The sequence below is a fragment of the Carlito syrichta genome, unplaced genomic scaffold, assembly GCF_000164805.1.
Source record: "Carlito syrichta isolate Samal-C Ts95f unplaced genomic scaffold, Tarsius_syrichta-2.0.1 Scaffold304319, whole genome shotgun sequence".
Lineage (NCBI taxonomy): Eukaryota > Metazoa > Chordata > Mammalia > Primates > Tarsiidae > Carlito > Carlito syrichta.
In genome coordinates, this window is record NW_007248415.1 from 149,452 (window position 1) to 166,593 (window position 17,142).

Here is a 17,142-nt window from a genome sequence, read left to right on the forward strand (position 1 = left end):
CATGTGGTCATGGAGGTATTTGGGGGAGATTTTAACAATTACAAATTCAATTTTCTTTGCAGTTGTAGGGTTATGCAATTTATCTACTTCATATTGGGTGAGTTTTGGTAGTCTGCATTTTTTGAGGAACTGATCCATTTCATTTAAGTTGTCAAATTCATGTGTGTAGAGTGGTTTGTGGGATTCCCTTGTTATCTTTTTCATGGCTGCAGGGTTTGTAGTGATATTGTCTCTTCTTTCTTGATATTGTTAATTTCCTGGAAGTGGAAGCCTTCCTAGTTTGCTTTTAATATGTTTTTTTATATTATACAAGTTATATACTGGTGCATTCTTATTATAAAATTCTAGAAGAATTAGAGCATGAAGTATAAGAGTAAAATCTCCTTTCACTGTCTTTTCCATCTGTACCCAGAGGTAATGAGTGTTAACAGTTTGGGTGATGTTTTAACATGTAATTCCTCAGTTAAAAACTCTCCAAGCTTCACATGTCACTCAGTAAAAGCCAAAGTCTTGACAATATCCTATAGGACTTTCTATGATCTGGCTTTTCATAATTTATTTGATCTCATATTTTACAACTCTCCTCCTTGGCCCTTGGTTTTGGTCACACTGTCCTCCTTTTTTTTGATATTTAACCAGGCCAAGCACCCACTGAGACAAGACTCTAGCCTCTATCTTCTGGAAGATATTACATTGGCTATAAAGCTCTTACTGCACTCAGATCTTTGCTAAACAGGTCCGTTTTAGTAAAGACTTCCATGACCTCCTGTTTAACATAGAAATGCTCCTGTTTCCTATTGTCTCAAATTCAGTTTCTTGTTTTATATTTTCTGCATGGTAGTTATCAATATCTAACCTTCTTCATATTTTACTCGTTTTAAAAGTTGTCTATCTTCTAGAATGAAGTTCCTTGAGAGAAAATATTTTTATTTGTTTTGTCCATAAGTGTTCACTTATAGGGTCTAGAATGCCTGGCAAACAGTAGGGATTCAATAAATGTCTATAGAATAAATAATAAATGAGGGAAGGAAGTGTGTCCAACTTAGCTTTGACTTCTTGTGTCAAATTCCATTGGTCCTGGCTTAGAGAACCTGATCTGGTGTCACTGGATTTATTTGTCCTTTCTGGAGATATGTTTAATTCTTTCAGAAATTCAGGATCTGAGAAAGATGGCTTAAGAACCATTCTACTTGGAATGGTAGAATTAGAACTCCTAATAAAATTTTAACTTCTAATGAAGTAATAGTCATTAATGGTTGCTAATGCTATTTGTTAAAAGGCTGATGGGGATATTATGATGGGGCAATCAAGCTCACAGCACCTGAACCCACGAATAAGTCTTAATATTATAAAAATAAGACAACTTTATACGCTTTCTGTTGTGATCCAAATGGAGGTACACAGCATTACCTATAAAATAATCTTACAAAACAAGTAGTTGAATCTAAGTCTTGTCAATTCTCCAGATCGATTTACCTGTTTAAAAGTCAATACAATGAATAGGGAAACATCTTAAATGACATCACAAGAATACAATCAACCTTTTCCAAACTGCAGAAAATTCTACAGGATAAATTACTCAATTTTCTCAACAAATAAATATCATAAAAAGGAAGGGAGAACTGTTGTAGACTAAAATATACTCTGACCAATTGCAATGTGTGGACATTGTTTGGATTTTGATGTCAACAGTACAGTTATAAAGATATTATAACCATATTTGGAGGAAATTGAGTATGACTTGGTTATTAAATGATATAAAAATTATGGCTAAATTTGTTTGGTAAGGTAATACTATTTCCATTATGTTTAAAAAATTCTTATCTTTGGAGATATGTACTGCTGCATTTAAGAAGAAATGACACAATGTCTGGAATCTGCTTCAAAACATAGCAAATCACCCACTCTTTTCCCCAAACACCCAAATTAAAAGAAGTGATCAAAAGACTAAATGTGTGTGTATGTGAGGGGTGGATGTATGTAACAAGAATGGCGGAATATTGATACTTGCTGAAGCTGGGTAAATGGCACATGAAGCTGTATTCCCCCTTCTACAAGTCTCTGTACTTTGTATATGTTTCAAAATTTTTACCATAAAATGTTTTTTAAAAAAGTGCTCTTTGCACCTTATTTTTAAGGGATTCTTTAGGAAACTGGAAGATCTAATCTCGTTGATCAATTTTTACAAGGCTTCATTTGTCCTTTGTTAATTTTCCTTCTGGTTGAGGACTTTAAGACATTGTGCAGGACCCTTTTAAGTATGGGCCCATTGACTATTTCAAAAGTCAGCAGTGACTTTGGGGAGTCTACTTCATACTTGTACACCAATATTCCCACTGAATTGGGGCCACTGCATCAAAATGAGGTGTCTCTAATTTTAGATTAGACCCAGGAAGATTCAGATGGTTGCCGTTTATAACTGGTATAAATTTCAGGCCGTGAGAGGAGATGTGCAAGAAATAGTATGAAATTTTAAAAATATATCTCCACTTAATTTATAATTTAAGCCTTGGTCCTGCTGTTGTCCTGTTTGGATTTCTACCTGTCCCTATTTGGAAATCATACATGACTAAGGTTTTGAGGGTAAAATGAGAGCACACATATATGGTTTAAAAGTCCATCAGCTTGATAGCCATGGCTCCTTTAGGTGTGGTGGCTCCTGTGCCATGTGTGGGACAGGCTGCTATGATTCTGCTTGTGTGCACAATACAGTCATCTCCTTTTAGAGTTCTTGCTACATCTTCCTCTCTAGGGACATTTCAGAGGGCCCCTCTCCTCCTTGGTCCACAGGCCTTTCCCCCTAATCCAATCAGCACTTCTGTAGTAGGAAGAGAAGGAGGCACCTGATATTAAAAATCCTGTTTCCATTATGTTCCTGCTCAAATTTCCTCTTTCTTATGGAGTTTGTAGTTTTAGAAATAAAAGACAAGATGATCAACGTGCTACCGCTGCTTTCAGCCCTGTCATACCACTCCTCTGAGCAATGAGCACAGAGTTTGCTACCTGTTTGAAATAAAGGGACAAAATAAAAAAAATTAAACAGAAACATGTTAACATCTCAAAGTATTTTGCTACATTTAAAATGTGAGAGAGTTGAATTTGTTAGAGAGGTTTCATTGGGAATAAGGAATTGTTCTTGAACATGAGGTCCACAGAATACTCTGATGTCATCGCTGAGGTCAGAGATGATATACCTGGTGACCTTTGAACCTTAACAGCCCTGCAGTGTAGTAAGCCCTGGGCAGTACTGCTGGTTCACTAAGTGGTCTGAGTTGGTTATATATTTATTTATTTATTCATTTAGGAGACTCTGCTACTTTTATTTGTATTGAACCATTTTAAAGGATTTCCTGAGATCCAAGAAAAGCCAACCTATAGGGAAAAGGGAGAGGTGGACATTAAACATCTTCTAAGGACTCTTCTAGCTGATACTATGAGATGATGACAAAAGAGAAAACATCTGGAAAGTGAAGAGTCCCAGGAAACCTCTGAGATGGAACGAGGTAAGTACTGGGTAACTTGTCTGGGGCGCAACATTTGCCAGCCAGTCTGAACCTTCTTTAGGAGGGAGGGATTGGGGAGAATGTGCCACCTATGAAGAGTGAGTGAGAGACTGGGCATCGGCTGACGTTGCCATATCCATCTTGTAGGTGCCAGGACTCTGAGATGACATAGAAAGTCTGGATGCCCCTCCAGATGGAAAACCAGCCCTGTTGATCCGAGAACTGTCTCCCTGGGGCTGCTGGTACTACTTATAAAGATCCAGTGATGCAGCTTTGCCAAATCTCCTCATTCTTTTTATTCGCATTATCTGCTCTTTTCCTGGGGCCACTGAATGAGAGGTGTGATGGAAATATATGAGTTACATTGCACCTTTTAGCAAAAAGGAAAGAGTAACCCAATGAATTAAAGGCCTTGTGAAAAATATCTTGAGATGTGAAATGATTGTTAAGAAGCTGATTATATGTTTGTCTAGGGATGGTGTCATACTGAAACCATGGAGATTTCATTTCTTCTGCGAGAAGAATCTACCAATTGATCCCTTAGAGTTTGTGAATCCACTGGTGTGGGGCTTTCCAGAGAAAATGAGGGGCAGGGGGAGGACCTTACAGAGACTGAGGACATGTTGGATGGGGGTGAGAAATATTGTCAGGACTCCTGGGGAAAGCAGAGCGCTGTTAATTTACTCTTCAGACCATGTGATAACTATATGCATTAAATGTAGACAAGTAGCTTGTCTTGAAATGGGGAGGGGGGAGTCACATGTTGGAGGAGGTGCAGAATGGAGGCCACCCCAGAAATCTAGCTGGAGGAATCTGCTTGAATTAGAGCCCAGCAGCTTCCATGAGGCCCAAGGTTGTGAAGATGAAGACTGTAGCATGAGCCCTGGGAATGGTGGCCTGGTGAGTAGGCAGGTTTCTAGAGAGGGAGCTGGGACAAGAAGGAGAAGGCAATGGTTTTCCTTTTTTGCACCTACCTTTACAATTCAGAATGTTCTTTCTCTCTTTCTCTTTCTCTCTCTCTCTCTCTCTCTCACTCTCTGTGTATGTATGTGCTTATGTGTGGAGGGGAAGCAGTGGGATGAAGTTTCTATAACAATGCCTTGATCTGGACGACACTCAAAACATGTAACAGTATATGCAGAATTCTTGTTATGTGTATTCCACGACAGTCACCTCCTTATGTCCATAGATACTCTGATACAGAAAAAAGTCACACAGCCCGACCCACAGTGCATATTGTTATATGCACATTCCATTCCTCTATTACTTGCGCACACACTCATGTGTGTGACAGTCCTCTCTTCCCACACCAAACTCTGGGAATTTCGTGTGTGTGTGTCTGTTCAAGTCTCATATAACACAGCTACCTTGAATTATCTCTAAGTACCTCTATAAGAAGCAGTCACATGTCACACATGCCACATCTGTAACGCTTTGTGTAGCAATGCCAGGCCCACTTTGCACTGATCAAACAAAACAAAGATTCACCAGTGCTCTCTTATTGGAGTTGCCAGATAAAATACAGGATGTCTAGTTAAACTTGAATTTCTGATAAACTACAAATGAGTTTTCAGTGTGAGTATGTCCCAGATATCATATAAAACATATTTGAATTAAAGTAAGTGTGACTCAAATACTGCACAGGGCATACTTACACTAAAAATTATTTGTGATTTATCTGAAATTCAAATTTAACTGAGTATCAGATATTTTTGTTTGCTAAATCTGGTGATCTTTTATACTCATCACAAGCTGACTTATGTATTTCTGTTTAGAGGATGTGTTTCCCTACTAGAATGAAAAGTCCAATTATAAGGGTTTTTTTTTTTTTGGTTCAGTATTCCCAGAGCCTAGAATAGTGGAATTGTACCTGATACATAGTAACTATTCATGAAATATTGTCAAATGAATGAGTACACCTCATAAATACAAGTCACATCATATAAAAAGGAAAAGTTACATATTGCATAATTCCTGAACTGTGGATACAAACCATACACATAAACTCTCCACAGCCACAGGCACACATTTCTACTATATTCATGACAGTGACTTCACACTTATGAAAGGCTACTTGACGCACATCATTCTTACACTTCAGACATATTTGCAGTCACCACACAAGCCTACATTCCTAACAAGACACTAAGAAAATAACTAATTAAGTACTGGAGTGTCCACCTGGGGCCAGACTATAAACCATGTGTATTCAGCATACCTGACATATGTCAGACACTCAGTAAATATTTGTTTGATGGATAAATGATGAACAAACATGCCCAACCCTCCATATCTCTGTGTCTTTCATACCTTTTTCAGGATTCTTAAAGTCACAGGAGGATGTCCTGCAGCCTGCGTTCACTGAAGTGGCTAAAGGCTGGTTGTCTTCTACCTCCGAATATTTCTCTTGCATCTCATCTTCACAGAAGCTCATCCATGGTGGTAAGGGTGTAGGGTTCCTTGGGTGTAAGACTCCTTGAGTTTGGGGTTCCTTGGGTTGAGACTCTGTGAGTTTTAAACTTTGGGTTTGGGGAATCCTTGTGTGTAAGACTCCTTAGGTACTGGGCTCCTTGGGTATGAGACTCCTTAAGTGAGAGTCTTTGGGTGTCAAGCTCCTTGGGTGTGGGATCTTTGGGTGTGAGAGTCTTTGGGTTTGGGGCTCCCCGGGCGTGAGATTCCTTTGGTCTGAAGGTCCTTCAGTGAGACTCCTTGGGTCTGAAGCACTCTTTGGGTGTTAAGCTCTTTGGGTGTGAGACTAGGTTTCGGACTCCTTGAGTGTGAGACTTCTTTGGTGCTAGCCTCCTTGGATGTAAGACTCCTTGGGTGTGAAGTTTCCTGGGTGTGAGACTGTGTGTTAAAATGAGTGTGAGACTCTGTGGGTGTGGGTCTCCTTGAGTAGTAGGGGTCTTTGGAGGACTCTTTGGAAGAGCCCAGGCAGGGCGACAGAGCTTTTAGGGGAGTGCAGATATAAGCTCAGTTTGGGATAGGGTGAGCACTGGTATGATTGTGGCAGAGATTCTGGGAGCAGGGATCAGAAATATCTGGACTTAGGGTCTAGGGCCAGGGGACCAGATTAAGGACCTTTGTGGGAATTATATGACTTCTGCCTTGGTCTTTGCCTTCCAGAAAAGGATAGAGTTCCTCAGCACAGGCCTCCAGCTGTAGCACCTATCTCAAGCCCACACACCTCACACATACAGTCATACTCTACACAGAAGCATTCTCAGCATACACACATTACTCAAATGTATGGCCTGCAATATCATTTTCCAACACTACCTCCCACAGCCCACAAATAACACGCCAATGATGTCACAAACTCATATTTTCATAGTGCATACATGCCACCAACACTCCACACATGCAGCCCTCACCATCACACTTCTCACCCCTCTGTACAGACCTCAACATCCTCATACACAAAATGAAACCAGATTCAGTATACCTCCTAATATGAACAAATACCAACCTCACCACACAGCTGTGCCCTTTCTCCTACAGCACATGTATTCAACTTACATTACTTTAGCTTTGGCAGGCCTTATGCACATTTTCGTGTTTCTAATTTTCTTTCCCGGGAACCCGGAGATCACATCAAGATAGTCTTTAGCCTAGATCTTCCCTAGCCCAGGTTCAGGAACAGAGGGAGACTCCTCCTCCCTCACAACATGTCTCCTTGTCATCCCATCCATCCCATAAGACCTGTGTGTCCTCTCTGTGTGCGAACAAAGAGGAAAGGGGCATGAAAATATACTACATGCTGGCACAAATGAAAAAGGCATGGTTGTCTCCTGGGAGACAGAGAAAACCTCAGCGTCACTAGAAAAGCAGCCGAGGATGGAAGAAGTGACCCTACCTGAGAAAGTGAGGGCAAGGGTGGGTACTCTCTCCTCTGGTGCATCCACCAGAAACCTACATTCTGACGGTGATCCCAGTGGGGAGGAGAGAGAACTTGAGGAAAAGGCCGAGTCAGAGAGCCCATCACGGTCACCTGCCTATGAGGAGAGACCGAGGGCCGAGATACCTGACTGGCTTGTTGCCATGAAGAAAGGCTTCAGATGCATGGTCTGCTGCCGGGTGTTTGCCCCCTTGGAGACCCTCCAGGAGCACATTCAGTACGGGATCAGGGAGGGCTTCAGCTGCCACGCCTTTCATCTTACTATGGCTCAGCTGACAGGGAATGTGGAGCCAGAGATCACCCAAAAGAAGGAGGAGGAAGAGAAACAAGAAGAAAAGATGAATGAGGAGGAGCAGCCTGCAGGGGAAGACCTTGGCCTGAGGAGATCCTGGAGCCAATGTCCAGGCTGTGTGTTTCATTCTCCAAAGGACAGAAAGTAAGCAAGGGTTGGGTCTGCTGAGGGAGTAGTGCCTTTTCTGAGCCAGTACTGTCTCTCCAATTCAGGCTTAGGCCTCCACAAGGTAGAGTTGGGGGCTTTATCCGCCCAGGGAACATTGGAAGAGGGGATAACTGGGTTTCCTGCTTCTTGACCAGGCATCTAATATAAAGTCATGATTGTAAGTGGGGATTTCTCCTGAGCTTTTTAGCTACTGCAGGAAGCTCTGAGAATCTTGAAGGGCCAGCAGAGGTCCTTTTCTCATTAACTAAGAAGTGTTTTGCTCTGTTCTGGTTTTCATGCAGTAACTGAAATTCATGGGCCAGGACATCCTGGGAGATGGTGTGGCTTTCTCTTGGGAGAGGTAAGGCCTGAGGCTTGCACAGTTTTCTGAGCCAACATTGCAAGGACCCAGAGGAATCCAGTGGAAAGGACTGCAGGGATGTGTGGGCTGCATGGTGGCTCTGCAACTACATCATCTTGCACGGTACCCAGTGCTTCTGGGAGAATTGGCATCCATTTGCTTAAAAGAGAATGTGGAGAGTTTTGACTGGGAGCTTTCTTAATATCTCCATGACTGTCTTTAATTCTAAGGAAATATTGCAGCCCTTCTTGGCAGAGCTCAGCATAACTTCAGGGGCCAGGGCTGGCTTGAAGAGAAGATGGGGGGGGGCCCAGAAAGACCAGAGATTTGGGGTCTGAGAGCCTTTAACCTGAGCTAAGATCTCACCTTGGCTCATGAACATAGCCGTCTAGGGAAAGGGGAGTTTGGAGAGAGCGCATCATGGAGTTCCAAGAGAGGTGGAAATGTTCCAGAACCTTCATTTTGCTGCAGTTGATCTGGACACAAATTCACTGTAGTGTGAATGGCTCCAACCTATAGGAGAAAGGAGAAGGTTCTAGCAGAGCTCATGTTGTCTCTTCCTATCTTGCCTCATTTGTTTTCTTACAGGGAGAAGAAAGGGCCATGGAGATAGTAGCAGAAGCCAATAGTGTAAAGAAAGACAAGAAACCAGCACTCAGTCTAAGACATAACATCATCTGCAATAAAGGCTTTCTTTCAAACCTTGCCTGGATATGTTATTTAACTAACAGATTAATCTACCTATCCACTCATCTCCTATATTGGTCTCTGTAGTGCTTTGTGAATGAGATATCATATCAGCACTAAAGATACCTACCAACCTTTTCCAGAGGCAGCAATACCCGAGCTCCTGGGATTGATTAAGCTTCTCTGTAAACATTTTTTCAAGGCTGGGTACCGCATTTCACATGAGACCATGACAAACTCCACCGAGTTCAAATGAAGCAATTAGGGAGTGGTAGTCTCTGTAAAACCATGTCCGTTGGTTTATGGTTGCAAACATTCAGCAGGATTTGGCTGGAGAAAAGTATCAGAGGCCCAGATGGTGATCTTCATGTCTCCCCAGACTGGGCTGGAAGAGTGATTGATAGTTGTGGTTTCAGAAAGACACAACAGAACAGAAGGAAAAGTTTCTAGTCTTGGAGCTGTCCATGGGACAGTTTCCTCCTGAGATGGCAAGACTCCATTATAGTGCTCAAAAAAGGCCAGATAACCATGGTCAAGAGTTCGGGAAAGAAATTGCTGTATTAGTAGTTTGAGTCAATGAGCTCTGATATTTCCAATCGTGATGTTAATATTTCAGTTTTAAAATAAACTTCTATTCTGGCCTTTCAATGTTTGGCCCTGTCATTTCTGAACTTCATACTCATACCACTGCTGCCACCCACTGAAATTAAAGGTCTCTAAGAGGCACTGATTTTGATGTATGAGGTTGTCCAGGGTGTTTTAAAGTTGACAGGAGAATAATATATCTTTCTAATTTGAATGGGTGCAAAGCCAGGCCTTAGAGGACTGATGGAATTAGAAGGAAATAATTTGAAGTTCAGAGATTTTATTAATTTAAAATAATATTTAATTCCGAAGTCCTATGGATTTTTTGAGATCCTATAAGTGATCTTTCGTGGGGCTTTGCTGAATCAATAATGATCCCAGTGATTTGATGTTTAATAATAAACCAGCTTCCTAACTGGTTTCATACTTCTCAGTATCTCCATCTGGGATATAATCTGCACATCATATCTCTTTACTCAGGATCCCTAGTGCTTCCTGTAAACTGTTATCTCAAATAATTCAGAATTTGAGGCTCATCCTTCTGTACTCATAATGGATCCTCGGGGATTCCACTTACTCTCCATAAAACCACTGTTCACTCTGCTGTCTTCACTTTTGTTGTTACTAACCTGCTGTTGAGTCTACCAGGAATGGGATTAGCCCTTTCCTCCTATTCTCCTAGGTCTCACATCTCTTCTCCTTTTCTTGGAATGCTTTTTGACTTCTCTTTCACTGACAGCCTCAAACACCTACTTTTATTAAGTAAAAGTACCAATTACATTGGTAGGGTATTACTTAATAAAAGTGAGAATTTCCATTGCTGCTCCTGCTGGGTTGGAGACTTCCCTGTAAAGAACTAAGGGAGTAACAGGATTGCCTACAAGTAGGATTCAGAGTTTTGCAGGAAGCTGTTTTTGATGTGTGCCCATATTCTCCTAAGACTGCATTGACAAGATTCTTGCCTACCTTGAAGTGGAAAACAGGCCTGTGACTTGAATGATTTTTTGACTGAGACGGACACCCACACGAATCACACCAAATCCTCTCTGTGGTGCCACTGACAAATTTTAAATAAGACTGAATTCCTACTCAGAGTATGGAAACCTAAAAGCTATACTTGAGCTCATCTTTTCACTTAAACCATTGGTAGGATTTCAACAGAGTAGATGCAACTAATTCTCCCTCTCTGAAAAACCACTTAAATGAACTAGAACAGTAAATGAGAATAGATAGGTCATTTTTGATATTCTTTTTATTTTCTTTATTTTAAAGATGTGGGTACAATTCAGGGTTAGGTATACAATATTCATTATGCAGGTACCCTTGCTGATGAGGTGTGCCCCCCTTCCCTGGAAGTTTCCCTCAACTGTCAATCCCAACCCCCCATCCCCTGACAGTTTCCCACTACTGCCAATTCCTTTCTTATGGTATTATGATAATTATTCAAGGTCCACTTATGAGTGAGAAATACCGTACTCTGTTCTTTGTTTCTGTGATAGATCATTGAGTATGATAAACTCTAAATCCATCCAAGTTGCTGAGAAGCTCATATGTTTGTCCTTCTTTATGGCTGCATAATATTCCATTGTATATATGTACCACATTTAAAAAATTCAGTCCAGCTTCGATTGACAGCGATTGCTGGGTCATATGGAAGGTCAATTTTTAGTTCTTCCAGAAATTGCCACACTGTCTTCCAGAGAGGCTGCACTAGTTTGCATTCCCACTAGCAGTATAGAAGCGTTTCTTTTTCTCAGCATCCTCGTCAGCATCTGTTATTGTTTGTTTTATTAATGATGACCATTCTTATTGGGGTTAGGGAGTGGTTCTGATTTGCATTCTCTGATGATGAGTGAGGCTGAGCACTTTTTCATGTGTCTGCTGGTTGCCCATATATCTTATTTTGAGAAGTGTCTATTTATGTCTTTTGCCCACTTTTTTAAAAAAAAATTGGATTCTCACTCCGTTGCCCAGACTGGAGTGCAGTAGTGGCATGCTTATGGCCACCCCAGCATCGATCTGTTGGGCCTCTGCGATCCTTCTGCCTCAGTCTTCCAAGTAGTCAGAACTACATACATGCGCTAACATGCCCAGTTATTTTTTATTTTATTGTAGAGATGAGGTCTTGCCAAGTTGCCTGGACTGAGCTCAAACCTGTGGGCTCGGGCAATCCACTTGCCCGGGCCTTCCAAAGTGCTGGGATTATAAGCTGAGCCACCGGGCCTGGCCTTGCCCACTTTTTAATGGGGCTGTTTGTTTTTTTCCTTTCAGCACATTTGAGTTCTTTGTAGTTCCTAGATTTTAGGCCTTTGTCAGATATACAGTTGGCAAATATTTTCCCCCATTTTGTGGGCTGTCTCCCTGCTCTCTTGATGGTTTCTTTTGCTTTGAAGAAGCTTGTCAGTTTGATGAGGTCCCACCTGTCTAGATTGGGCATTTTTTACAAATAAAGAATGGCCATAATCCATGCCACACAGACTAACTGGGAGGTACAACCAAGTGTGACCTTCCTGACATAACTTTTGAGGAGGCAGGGGTCCTGTTCACTGGTCACCTGCCCACATAGATCTCACTGAGAAGCCCATTGTTTCTGTCTACATGATCTTTTCTGCTTCAGTGGTTCCCCCTCTTACATAACCCCACGAGTCGTGAGTCATGGGAATGTTAAGTGAGAACACTAGTACCTGGTCAGTGGGGTTGGCTGGTTCCCTGACTCACTGGCAGGGAAAAGAGCACACACCCTTGCTGCTCTACCTTCTCTTTCTCTCTCTTTTTCTGTGTGAGTCCTTTCTAGTTTTTTGAGTCTGGTATTTTCTGATTCCTAATTTTCCAAGTCACTCTATCTTATACCTCACACACTATCTACTTTTTTCTCACTGAGGCAGAGAAAGAAAGTTTCCCATATTATCAGGATATTTGACTGAACCTCCCTCAGCAGGTAAAAGCATTGTATTTTACCCTCCAATTTCATTAAGAATAGATGAACAAGGGTGTCTGAACGAAGCATATTTGTACACCTAACCCTTAACTGTACCCCACAGTATCATAATAAAAATATTGATTATAAAGAAAAAAAGAAAGTAATCTCACAAGTAAAATATGCATCAAAGGAGACTGGAGAATAAATTATAGAAATATCCAATGTAGTGTCAAATTCTCATTTTGGTCAGATGTTTTCTTTTAAAAACTACAGCTATACATACGCATAGAAATATTTAGTAGTGCAGAGTACATGTTTGAATCAAATTAAAACTTTTATATTAGAATATATTTATATTTTAATTATAGAGTATTTTTTAAATATGTAAAATCATAAATGATAAAATGACCCAACTCTAACACTTAAATAGATTACACTGTGGAAAGTCATCTCCTAGTCTTCTTTATGCACAGGTATGAGTATTTCTATAAACCAGAATTGCAATTAAATAAATAAATAAATATATAGTTCTGCATCATTTCCAATATCACATATTGTAAACACTATTTGCTATGAAATATTTTTTGAAAACATTATTTTTGAAAGTTGGATAATATTCATCATATGGATTTACTCTTAATTATTTGACTATTCTCTTATACTTAAACATTTTCTTCAAGTATATGCTTCAATGAATGACAGCATCTTTGGACACATTTCTTTTTCATTAAGCAGTAAGCATTATTATTTTTGTTGATTTTTTCTTTTTTATTTGTATAAATTTACAAATACAATTTTGTTACATGAATGAATGCTTAGTGGTAAAGATTGAGCCTTTTGTTTAACTAACACTTGAATAAAGTAAATTGTAGCACTAAAAAAAAAAAAAAAAGGAATAGATGAAAACAATTGCAGATCCAAGGGCAGGCTTCTGCAACAGCTTTGGGGGAAAGGAGGAAAAGTGTTAGTGGGTTCACCTCCACCTTGGGACTGGCAATTTAGAACATTCCTTTTGCCCACTGCTATCCTTTCTGTGCCAGCTATCAATTCAGAGCCTGATACCTGTTCTAGGACTTTGCTTGTTGTCTGAATATGTTTTTACTGTGAAATATTTCAAACGCATAGAGTGTTTTTGGTAATAAAATAAATACCTATGTTCCCATCATCTAGTTTTATTAAGCTTAGTATTTTTTCACATTTGCTTCAGATAGCTTTAAAGTAAAAATGATTATAAATATGGTCACAATACCCTCACATATACTGATTTTGAGGGTTTTTTTTACTCCCATGCATATTATATACCATTACCACATATGTTTTTTCTAAAAATATGTAAACTGTTTTGGAAATTAAAAAATTGTTTTGCATAGTACTGTACTTCATGTATTATTTTGCAACATGTTTTATTCAAAAAACATGTTTTTACGATTGTTCATTATCACACATATATCTGTAGATTGTTAATTTTTACTGCTGTATTATAGTTCCTTCTATCAATATGCCAATTTTTCATTTATTCTTTTTCTGATGGAATTTTGGTTGTGTCCAATTTTCCTCTATTACCAATAGGTGAAGTGTGAATCTTTCTGTAGGATATATACCCAGAAATTCATTTATGGATCAAAGAATAGATTTTTAAGTTTACTAGTGATTGCCATAATATGTTTTCTCCTTTGTGCAAGTATGTTTTTCTTTCTTTGATTAATACTTTTCTTCACAAATGTTGTATACAATTTTTATTTAATGTAGTCCAAGGTATCTTTTTTTTTTTTATCTTTGTGAATGGGATATTTTCTTCTACTGTATTTTAAAATTAGTTATTATTGATGTATATTTAAAATTTTGATGTCACATCTAGTAACCTTGCTGAAATTTTTCAGGTGTAAGTACTATTCCCTAGTATCCTGAATTTTCTCTTCAATCATATTAAGTACAAATCAAAAAAATTAGTTTTTTCCCCTTCTTATTTGTACTTTTCCTTTTACTGAACAGGCTAGAATCTCCAGTACAATATTAAGTAAGAATGATCAAAAAGAGAAAATAATTTTTTAACAGATAAAAATCAATGTTAACATTTATAAGTGAGTTTTATGCATCTATTCTGATGATTACATTATTTTATCTGTTAATTTTCTGTAATACATCATAGATTTTTAAATGATGAACCATCCTTGCTTCCCTGAAATTAACCTTCTTTCTCCACTATTGTTTTTTCTTACTAAGTTGGCAAATTCTTTTTGCCACTAAGAAATTTAGGATTTCCATGTTAAAAAATAAGATCCGAGTATGAGTTTCTTTCCTTGTATTATCCTTGTCTACTTAAAGAAAATCAAAATTAGATTTCCTCATGCCATGTTTATTTTCCCTCTTCTCTCTGAAAGAATTTTATATTTTGTTCATTTAATGCTTGAGATTTTGGTAAAGTTTTTCTTTAAAAGCCTTATGAATTAAATTGTTTATTTTTTCAGTGGATGAGAATAATTTTGATTATTGTTTCATTTTCCTATTTAAGATTTTCAATTTTTAAAAAACATATTTTCTATAAAATTATTTATTTAATTTTAAATTTAATAATACAATGTAGTTTGCAGTTTTTAAATAGTATTCTGTAATTTTAAAATCTTCTATTGTGATTATGTTTGCAATTTTGTTTCTAATACTCTTTACTTCTACATTTTCTCATCCAATTCACCTGATAGTCTTGTCAGAGATTTGCTATTTTAACAATTTAAAATAAAAGATCTTGGATGTATCTATATTTTGCATTATTTTCTTTTTATTTCATTATTTTCTGACCATAACTTTATTATTTCTTTCCTTCTTTGTTATGCTTACTCACTTTTTATCCCCAGCTTCTACTAAACAAACAACTTATTGTTTGGTTTTTTTTTTTTGAGTTGGAGTCTCACTCTGTCGCCCAGACTGGAGTGCAGTGGCCGCTCCTGGTCACCACAGTCTCGACCTGCTGGGCTCCGGCGATCCTTCCGCCTCAGCCTTCCGAGTAGCCGGAATTACAGGCAGGCGCTACCATGCCCGGCTGATTTTTTGATTTGTTGTAGAGATGAGGTCTCGCTGCCCAGGCGGGTCTCGAACCCGCGGGCTCAGGCAATCCACTCACCTGAGCCTCCCAAAGCACGGGATTACAGGCTGAGCCACCGAGCCCGGCTTGATTTTAATCATTTATACTGTATTTTAAAATAAAGACATCTACATTTATTACATTTTTGGGAAAAGCTATTTTAGTAATATTCCACAAGTTTGATATGTTGTACTTTCATTGCCATATATTTTTAAATATTTTGTAATTTCTATTGTGATGTTCCCTTCTCTTTAATCTGTGAATCTTTTAGAAATACATTTTAAAGTTGCTGAAATTTCATTGTAACCAGGTGCATAGTCAATTTAAAAAGTGTTTCAAGTGCACTTGAGAAGAATGTATATTCTCTATTGGATTCAAGTTTATATATATCTGTTAATCAATCTTTTTTTGGCTCAAACAAATTTTTAACTTTACTATTTTTTTTTTTTTTTTTTTGGTTTTTTGAGTTGGAGTCTCACTTGGTTGCCCAGACTGGAGTGCAGTGGCCGCTCCCGGCCACCGCTGCCTCGACTTGGTGGGCTCCGGCGATCCTTCCGCCTCAGCCTTCCGTGTAGCCGGAATTACAGGCACGCACTACCACGACCGGCTGATTTTTTGATTTATTGTAGAGATGAGGTCTCGCTGCCCAGGCGGGTCTCGAACGGCGGGCTCAGGCAATCCACTCACCTCAGCCTCCCAAAGACGTGGGATTACAGGCTGAGCCACCGAGCCCGGCAACTTTACTATTTTTAAGTCTGAATTGCCAGTTCCTGGTACAAGCCAATTACTCTATAGTGACAGTGAATATATCTATGCAGGAGTAGCTCATATATTTTGAATCTATGTTACAAGTTGCATGAAAATAGTGATTTGCACTTTTTTGTGCATTTTATTATTGCTAAATACTCTGCACTTTATTAACGCCTTTCTTGTTTTAAATTCTATTTAGTCTGATATTAATATGGTACTTTGCAGTGTTTGTTTTTTCTAAGAATTGTTTTGCTATATTAAAAAACAGCAAATACATGAGTTTAGCTCATTATTTTGAAGACTGAGAGGTTTGGAATGATTTCTATTCTCAGTTTGTGTTTTCCATTTACTATTTCTGGTAGACCATGTCGGTTCCCATCAGTTCCCTACCTAATATCACTCTTTCTAGCAGAACCCTGATTTTGTTTAGGTTTTGAGTTTTGCTGGGCACAGCCTCAGGAGATATCTTGATTTATTTAAGCCAGTCATATTGCTCCACTTCACTTTTCTAGTGATTGATTTTCACCAAATAAGTAGTGAGAGTAACTTTGTTGGGAAACTCAGGCAGGGCTCTTATTTGATAAAAAGGGAAAGGTTTGTGGTGAGAAATCCTGACCCCTTCTTTGCCTTTGAATGCAGATGTTGGGAGGTGTAATGCTTATAGCCATGGTAACTATCTTTCATAAAGAATTACAGAAAAAAAATCCAACTCAGTGACCCATCATCATTGAGTCAACTACCTCTCAAATCTGAACTTTATGAAACATGTCATTAGTGTATAAGATGCTTTTAGTTGGGCACATCATACTGACATGCTATCTGTGGCCACCACACTGATATATGTTCATGAAATTCATATTTCTTTTCTTCTTGAGCATTTGCCTAAACTATACTTCCGATTCTCTTTTACAGTTAAATAG

At 38.9% G+C, this 17,142-nt stretch overlaps 1 protein-coding gene across 1 annotated transcript; it reads left to right on the forward strand.

The window, feature by feature from the left end:
* Positions 1-3,331: 3,331 nt before the first annotated feature.
* Positions 3,332-7,841, forward strand: FAM170A (family with sequence similarity 170 member A). The gene is given in 5 exon segments (XM_021713169.1): positions 3,332-3,503; positions 5,823-5,945; positions 6,655-6,664; positions 7,092-7,273; positions 7,276-7,841. Coding segments are annotated over 5 exon segments (951 nt in total). The 5' UTR covers positions 3,332-3,433.
* Positions 7,842-17,142: the final 9,301 nt, after the last annotated feature.